This window comes from Elephas maximus, chromosome 17 (assembly GCF_024166365.1).
Source record: "Elephas maximus indicus isolate mEleMax1 chromosome 17, mEleMax1 primary haplotype, whole genome shotgun sequence".
NCBI lineage: Eukaryota > Metazoa > Chordata > Mammalia > Proboscidea > Elephantidae > Elephas > Elephas maximus.
Window position 1 is genome coordinate 76,852,503 of NC_064835.1, and position 9,330 is coordinate 76,861,832.

The window sequence follows — 9,330 nt, forward strand, 5'->3', positions numbered from 1 at the left end:
CTCCAGGGCATCGTCTTACCCACTGGAGAAGCTTCTGTTGGCTGGGTGCCATGCCATGCCCACTCCCTTCAAATAAGAGGCTCTAGGAAGGCTAGGGGAGAGAAGAACAACAGTGGTTGGTTTTACCTGTCAACATTTTAGAGGGAAAAGTGAGCATCTGATGATCCATTGGGGCCAATTACAAGCATATTTTCAACAGGTTTAGTGTAGGACCCCAGAGAAAAGAAAAACTTTGGGAAAGATCTATACCTATTGACTTGGAGGAAGTCAATTCCTAACTAGAAGATTCTGAAAACCGCATTTAAAAGTGAATTTTGTCTTGAACTATACACTTTAATCAACCCATGAAGAACAAAAAAAAAAAACCTAAAGAACTAGAGAAAGTCAAAATATGGATCAGAGAGTAGGAAATTAGACCTTTACAGAAAGATGAGGGATCTTAAACTCCTTAGTGGCGCCACAGGGGGCCCTATATGAGCAACCGGCATCAAGTGGATGAAAATCTGTCCTATGAAAGAAGATAAGCAATTATTCTCCCTCCCTGTCTAGCCCAGGATGAGAGGTATGGATATAAGCTATACCATGAAGAGTTTAGGTTAGTCCTAAAGAGAAAAACTTAACAATACAGGCTAAGAAATGGCGCCTTCTCTTTATTGGAGGTACTTATCACTCATGCTCAGTCAAACAGTAAAATTAGGTAACAGCTTCCTGGAGTGAGTATATTTTTAAAAATTGATAGCCTTTCAATTTTGTTTCTTTGCTAAGTTCTTTAGAACATTATATCACTTGGTCCAAGCACCCCGTCTTCGTAGGAGGGTTCAGCCACTAGCTTATTCAGATTTGTGGGACTTTAAAAAATGCACTCTCTGGATGAATGCAGTCTGATACCTTTGTGTGAAGAAAAGGCAGGAAACACACCCCAAGAGAGAACCAAGGCCCCTCTGGGCTCCCTCACCAGGTGCCTGTGTAGACTGCAGAAAATACAGTAGCCCTGGGGACCAGCCAGACATCAAGTACGCTGGTAGGAGCTCTGTTCTAAAGCCAAAACACTTTGCACCTGCCACCAGTGTGGCTTTTGATGTTCATCCAAGACAGTGCTGCCTTGACATGGCCAACTCAGGGCAAGGAAGCAGGATGGTCATGACTGTGGCTCTGCTTTTAAAGGAAGGAAAGATGTACAAAATGCCCCTCAGGGATTCTCAACGTCCACATCGTGGACTTCTGTGGAGAAGACCTTGGTGTCATTCTTGCATTTATCCAACCAATACTGACTAAGAACCTTCCTTCCTCAGTACTGTTGGTGTTGTTTTTGTTGGTTGCCTTCAAGTTGATTGTGACTCTTGGCAGCCCATGTGTGCACACTACATGTAGTCCCAGCTTACGACATATTCAAGTTACGATGAACCGCTCTTATGACTGTACTTTTTTTTTATTTTTTACATCTCATCATTAGTAATGTGTACTACATACAATGTCGCAGCGTGTAATTTGCTGATGTCATTATCTGTAAGTTTCAATGTAACGTTTCCAACCCTCAAAGACAAATAAAGATCAGATTTATAAAGATACCAATAATAATGAAAACCAAAAGAAAAGAGGTATCCAACTTATGTCAGAGCTGACTTACGACGTTGGAACAGAACCTTGTCATAAATCTGGGACTGCCTGTAGACCTGCCCCATAGGGTTTCCTAGGCCGTGACCTTTTGGAAACAGATTGCCAGTACTGTCTTCTGAGGCACCTCTGGGTGGGTTTCAACCCCTAACTTTTTGACTAGTAGTCAAGCACTTAACCATTTGCACTACCCAGGGACTCCTTCCTCAGTACTAGGTACTAGAAACATAACTATGAACAAGTCTTGCCCTCGAGGACCTCACAGTGGAGGGGGGAACAGAAAATTACAATACGGCAGGAGAGAGAATCCAATGGAGGTGAAAGTAAAGAGGAAGAATAACTCATATCTGAAACGCATCCTGGAAGTGGTGACATTTGATCTGGGCATAAAAAGCTGGGAGTGGGGACTGGCACTGACTGACCTGGCTGCCAGGCTCACCCTCCCTTAGGCCCACTCACATATGAGCCCCTGCTGGGAGAGCTGATCTTCCATTTACCCTAGTATTGCTTCCTCTTCCACAGGCAAAGAAATGGCTTATGGATGGTGGCAGAAAACTATGTTTGAGAGAGGCTATTTCTACAAGGCTTAACTGTAAAACTAGCTATTGTGGCTTCTCTGAGGGGTGTTTTGAGATTGGTTAATTAATGTTTACAAGATACACTGGGATCTGAGGACAAGAGGCTTTGAAGAAGGGCAGGCGATTATTATCATAATGTTGCTGGTAACGGTCCAAACTCCTGAAGGCTGAGGTCCAAAGACTCTCCCCCCACATACCCTCCATGAGCGCTGCTGCTCCTCTGAGCTGCTGGTTACCAGTGTGATGAGCAGAGTACCTGGGTTGTACACGACCAATAAAAAAGAGATTAAAAAAACAACCACCAAAAAAAATCCAATAGTAGAGAGGGATTTTTTCATTTCTTGAATTGTAATAAACGGAAAATGTTGGCACCAACTCACTTTATTTAATCGACTTCTCACTATGTGATACATGGCCTCCATGACCATTGCTGAATGTTTGTTTATGGAAAGCTGACATATGCCAAGATAAGCACCAAAGCCTGCAGTTAGAAAGGAGCCAGGTTGTGAAACCAGGAGAGAGGACAGTGATGTCAGCAGGGCCTGCCGTGTTACAGGTGGGTCGTGGTGGGCTGCAGAGAACGCAGACCCAAAGTGGCAAGGCTCTCTGGGAAGTGCGTTCTGAGAGGCAGGACTTAAGCCCTTGGGCTGGTCTTTTGACATCAGGAAACTTGAAAGAGCACAGAGCGTCATTCTGGGGTAAAGGATTTCCATTTTTTTCACTGTGAAGAATGTGCCCCTTTCTTTAAGAGTATAATCCCCAGTCTGAACTCTTGCAATTATCTAGGTGTCTCCGGTCAAGTACTTCCTGAGGAGGAAGCAAACAGAATTGAATCCTGACTCTATTGCATTTCAGGCTGTCTTTAAAGCCATCTCCACTGACCTCTCTGGACACTGCAGCTGTCTGTCTACAGCAGCCCCAGTCCAGGCACTTTCATTCAGCAAACGTGTATGGAGGTTCCGAACATTCCAGAGGCTCATAGACACTTCCCCAATAATCCCAGCACACTACAGCCTCCGAGAAGGGGCTCTTGCTGAGGGAGCCCTCTTCCTCCAAGGGAGTACGGTTCCCTGATGGGCAAGATACCCAGAGAACTAAACAGGGCCTGCACACAGTGGACACTCCCATGTTTCTGGTTGATGATGTCAATGAAGATGACCATGATATGAACACGCTAAACAAATCCACCAGTGAAAGGACCCAAAAGGTGGAGGAGATTAACAGAAAGGCCCAAACTGGCCTAATACTAGAAAAAGAATATTCCATTTCAAGACATGCTGAGAGCCTCCATGGAAACTCCGTGGTCCAAATAGGCTACTGGCTTGGCAGGGCTCCCGGTTTCCACAGTGCCTGTTTCATGCCTGACTAAATGCTTCAATTGTGGAGCATGCCAAATGGTCAGGATATCATCTTGGTCAGTAAATAGGGCCTGTTCAGTTGCCCAACTCACTTGTGCTCTGTTTTGTCTTGTCTTGCCCTCCCTGTAGGTACTACATGTTGGAAAATAGACCCAGGAACATCTACGGCTTGGTCTGCTACTCCTGCCTCCTGGCCCCTCCCAACACCAAGGAATGTGAGTCTCTAAGCCCTTTCATCTGAGCAGTAGTTGTTGATTATTGGTATCTTTCAGTAAGAGTGTTGTAGAATGAAGCCATTCCTAGTACCTGAACAAGATGAATTACACTGAAGGCAAATATCGTCCTGTTCCATAGTCAAAAATGGCCCATCAATCAGACAGCAGATCTATGAAGGAAGACTTGCTATCATTGAACTGTGGCTCAGTGAACAAGTCACTTAACTTCTATGAGTCTCATTTTTCTCGTCTGTAATAAGGGTATACTAAGATGAGACCTAGCCATCTCATGGGATTATTGGAAAAACCAATGAGACCACAGATGCAAAGGTATTTTGCAAAGAGCCACAAAGTGCTAAACAATTTAAGTTTTCCTACACATTTTTTTTAAATCAAATGAGGCCAAGGGAAATATATGAAGAGTGATCACAATTAATAGATTCCACAGACCACGTGTAAAAAAAAAAAAAATCAGTCTCACAAGCTTACAGATCCTACCTTGCGATGTTTCTTTCCTGTTTTCATTATGGTTTGGTTTTCATTGGCATTTATATAAGAGGTAGGACCAGGTGCCTCTGCATCAGAAAATGTACCAAGTGGCCTCTTGGATTTGTGGCCTGGAGAGATACTAAGGGAGGTAGGCTAGATGGAAGCTGGGAGGAAACTGGGTATCCCAGGGGACCTATAAGACCCCTAAACCAAAAAAAACAAACCCATTGCTGTGGAGTCCATTCCAACTCATAGTGACCCTATATAGCGTTTTCAAGGCTATAACCTCTAAGGAAGCAGACTGCCACGTCTTTCTCCCGCTGAGCAACGGGTGGGTTTAAACTGCCAACGATTTGGTTAGCAGCTGAGCGCTTAACCACTGCAGCACCAGGACTCCGTCTTAAGGCCCCTACCAAAACAAAACCAAACCTGTTGCTGTCGAGCCAATTCCCTGTCGGATACAGTAGAAGTGCCCCCATAGGGCTTCCAAGGAACAGCTGGTGGGTTTGAACTGCTGACCTTTTGGTTAGCAGCTCTTACCAACTGTGCCACCAGGGTTTCCCAAAAGCCCCTGCCCAACCCTATGTTCTTACAAAAAATCTGGAGAGTAGAAAAGGGCTTGCATCTGAAGAGCAGCTGAGAAAGGTAGGCAAGCTGAAGAGGAGAGCAGCTTCCCCCCACTGTGCAGTAGGGCAGGGGTGCCCTGGAGGGAGAGCCAGTCCCTCCTTTCCAAATTGCTTAAGTGGATGATTCTGGTAATAATTGATTTGCATGCCTTTAAAGCCAAGCTTTCCTACCCCGCCGCCATATGTTAATTAATTCACAAATTAGAGGAGGCCCAAGGGCTCCAGGCTGACTGCCAGAATGACCTGCGGTGAAGTCGCTGCCATTACTAATGTGTCTTCTGTTGGGGAATTTAAACCAATTCAGTAAGGATCACTCAGGGACAGACTCCTAATATGTGAAGATGTCAAATGCTCACCACCTATTTAGAAATGGCGCTTTGCCTGTGAAACCTGGAAAACAAGTAACTGTTCCCTAGGTGGTTAAGAGCTAAAAAAGTCATCCTGTCTATAGCTACTGGGTTTGAATTTCAGACCTGCTTGAGTCTTTGAGGAGCCCTGGTGACAAAGTGGTTAAGAGCTTGGCTGCTAACCGAAAGGTCAGCAGTTCAAATCCACCAGCTCCTCCTTAGAAACCCTATGGGAGGCAGTTCGACTCTGTCCTGTAGTTGGAATCAACTCAAAGGCAGTGGGTCTAGGGTTTTTTTGTCCTCCAGGTAGTCTGTTTTGTGTGAATTCCTCTCGCACACACTCTGGTTCCACAGTGGTTTTCTGTCACTACCTGGTGGCTCTTCTAATACCTGGCCAGCCTGGAGAGCTCTAAGGCAAAGGAGGAGACATTTTCTCTGGTCCATCAGTGAGGTCACCTACGGAGAGAAAGCAAATTCCCCTGAGTCCTGGAGTCTTAGAAATGAGTGCACACACCTCAACTCACCTCTAGCTCTTAATTGCTTAATTGGAAACCAGCTTGCAGTAAGAAGGCAGAACACAGGCCTGAAAGACGCCCTCAAAGGAACCTGGAGTCAAAAGACCTCCAGTCATGGCTGTGCTACCAATTAGCTGTGTGGCCTTGGGCAAGTCACCAGGCCTCTGTCCATCGGGGAAATAGGCAGATATAACCAGCTGGGCCTTGTGGTGTGGCATGGTGGATGGAGCCCTGCCTGAGGTCCTTGGGTGACTGGACTCTTTAAGTGTGGCCCTGAAACAGGAAGTTACATCCCCCACGTTTGGAGTCTGAGCTTTCCCTCTGCACTGGTCCTCATTCCAAAGATCTTTTTTACCCTGCACCAGTTCAGCAGTCAGCAGATATGTCAGAGCCAGAAAGGCTGATTATGACCGTGGCCTTCATGTAATCACTGAGACCCAAACTCACAGCACTACCATCAGCAGCCCCTACCCAAGAAAGCCATGAACTTGGCAGAAACCTCATTTCATCAGGACCACGAACGTCCCCAGTCGCCTGCCCAGGCCTCTTCCTGAGCCCATGGCCAGTGGCTCAGCACTCCTTTTTCTCCAACCTAAGAAGCTCACTCTGGTTGGGTTTGGTTTTTATTTACCTGGGCCCTTGCCGAGCTTAATACTCAGAGACAATGAAGTGTTGTTTTTAATAGCCACGAAGTTGGCTCCAATTCAGAGCGACCTCATATACAACAGAAAGAAACGTTGCCCTTCCCCATCCCCACGATAGTTGGTGTGCTGGAGTCCATCGTGGCAGGCACTGTGCATTTTGGGTGCCTTCCAACCTAGGGTGCTCATCTCCCAGCACTATATCTGACAGTATTCTGTTGTGACCCACAGGGTTGTCACTGGCTGGCTTTTGGAAGCAGATCACCAGGCCTTTCTTCCTAGTCTGCCTTAGTCTGGAAGCTCCATTGAAACCTGTCCACCATAGTTGACCTACTGATATTTGAAATAGTGGTGGCATAGCTTCTATCGTCATAGCAACACATAAGTCATCACAGTACAACAGACAGATGGGTGGTGGAGTCAATGAATAGTGAATATAAAAACCCACACAGACAACTTGCCAAGAACTCCAGGGAAAGAGTGTGGCACAAAAGCACGTATTTCAGAGCTGGCGCCAGCCAAAAGGGAAGACTTTCTTCCAAAAGGGAACCTCCCTGCCTCAATTTAAAAACAAACAGTTGCTGTCAAGTCAGTTCTGACTCATGGCAACCTCATGTGTGTCACAGTAAAACCGTGTTCCATAGGGTTTTCAATGGCTGATTTTTTGGAATTAGATTGCCAGGCTTTTCTTCCGAGGCACCTCAGGGTGGACTCTAACCTTTAACCCTTTGGTTAGCAGCAAAGTTCATTAAGTGTTTGCACAGCGCAAGGACTCCTGCCTGAATGTAAACCCCTATTTTAACTGAGACAAGTTATTTCACCTCTCAAGCCTCAGTTTCCCCACCTGCAAAATGGAGACATCAGTGGTGTCTACCTCACAGGCCACTGTAAGAATTAAACACCTTAACACCCACAGTTCTCAGAACGGAGTCTAGTACATAGCATATTCTCCATGCATGTTAGCCAATATGATGGAGCCCATCCAACCGACCCTCAGGAAAAACGTTTTAAGATGAAATAATTCTGGTTTTGGGGACTGCCAGATACTTTGAGGGAAACCGAAACAGGATACCCATCCAGTTGAGGTACAATCCTTTCTGCCTTTGAAAGAGCTCAACATTCATGTCAGGCCAGCTTTTCATCTTTAAATAAAATATATGTACGGTGGAATTTAGTTCTGCACCTGGTACTTAGTAAATATAAAGTACTATGTAAGCCATGCTTTTTCCCTCTGTTTCTGTTTTCTCTATCGTAAATTTACAAAAATCATATCTGAATGGAGCCCTGGTGGCCCAGTAGTTAAGAGTTCTGCTGCTAACCAAAAGGTCGGCAGTTCGGATCCACCAGGCACTCCTTGGAAACTGTATGGGGCAGTTCCACTCTGTCCTGTAGGGTAGCCATGAGTCAGAATTGACTCGACGGCAATGGGTTTGGGTTTTTTTGGTTTTGTTTGTTTGCTTTTGGTATACCAGTAGAGCTAACACGTGTACAAATTACTTTGAAAACTGAAAAGCACTAAGCAAGTTTAAGGAAGCCTGGTGCTGCAACAGTTAAGCTCTCAGCTGCTAACCAAAAGGTCATAGGTTTGAACCCGCCAGCCGCTCGTCGGGAGGAAAGACTTGGTGATCTGCTCCTATAAAGATTACAGCCTAAGAAACCCTCTGGGGCAGTTCTCTGTTAGATGGGGTCACCACGAGTCAAAAATCCACTCGATGGCAGCCAACAAGACAACAAGCAAGTTCAAATTAGGACTCTTCTCTAAGCCACAGAGTGTGGTAGAGGTAGCACGCATGGACCTAGCCCCTCAGGGGCAACCTGGGCTGAGGCTACAAGCTCTACCCAAACGCTTGAGAATGCTGGAGGGTATTCAAGGGCTTTGAAATGAAAGCCGCCCCACCCTCTACCTCTCCTGTTTGTGGATCCCCATCACAGAGATGCAGTAAGCTTTCATTTCCTAAGATTAGGGGGAAAAAAAAACAGAAAATAACAAATGTTGGCGAGGATGTGGGGAAATTGAAACCATTACTCATTGCTCGTGGGACTGCAAAATGGTACAGCCATTGTAGAGAACAGTGTGGCAGCTCCTCAAAAAACTGAAAATAGAACTACCATTTGACCCAGCAATTCCACTCCAAAAGACTTGAAAGCAGAGGCCCGGAGACTCGTACACCATAGCTCTTTGCAGTACTATTTATCATAGCCCAAAGGTGGAAACAACCTAATTGCCCACCAGCGGATGAATGGATAAACAAAATGTGGTTCATACATACAATGGAATACTATTCAGCCAGTAGGAGAAATGAAGTCTTGATACATAGTACAGTGTGGATGGAGCTGAAAGACATTACCCTGAGTGAAATAAGTCAGTCACAAAAGGACAAATATTGTATGATCTCACCTATATAAAAGGATAAGAAAAGGCAAATGTTTAGGGATCAAGTTTATTAGCAGTTACCAGGGACACGAGGGAGGGGAAAAAGAGGTTTAACAGCGATGGAAATATTTCATTGATTAAAGGTAGGATTGCACAGCTGATTATCGTAATGGCTGTCAATAAGTTGTACACCCGCAAAAAGTTGAATTGGCAAAAGTTGTGTGACGGATATATTTACAATAAAGACAAAAAAGAAAGAGTAGCTGTGGAGGCTGCTTATGTACAACCAAAAACCTCACAGAATTTGATTTCTTGGTTTGGAAGTTTAGGATCATCTTTTCACAGCCTAATAACATGTTTAGGGCTTCTGTTCTATCTCCCAGATCAGTGTGTAGTGCCTAGGGTCTTAAAAAGCTTGCAGGCAGGCCCCCGGACACTGCTATAGCTCAGTAACGAAGTCACTCCTGAGGTCCACCTTTCAGCCAAAGATTAGACAGGCCCATAAAACAAAACAAGACTAAATGGGCACACCAGCCCAGGGGCAAGGATGAGAAGACAGGAGGGGGAAGGAAA

At 45.3% G+C, this 9,330-nt stretch overlaps 1 protein-coding gene across 3 annotated transcripts in view; it reads left to right on the top strand.

Annotated features, from left to right (window-relative positions):
• EDAR (ectodysplasin A receptor) overlaps positions 1 to 9,330 on the top strand; it is a 127,030-nt gene that overhangs the window by 91,966 nt on the left and 25,734 nt on the right. For all 3 annotated transcript variants that reach the window (XM_049857053.1, XM_049857055.1, XM_049857054.1), the window contains exon 5: positions 3,680 to 3,765. In XM_049857053.1, the coding sequence (XP_049713010.1) occupies positions 3,680 to 3,765 (86 nt within the window). The remainder of the gene's footprint in view (positions 1 to 3,679; positions 3,766 to 9,330) is intronic.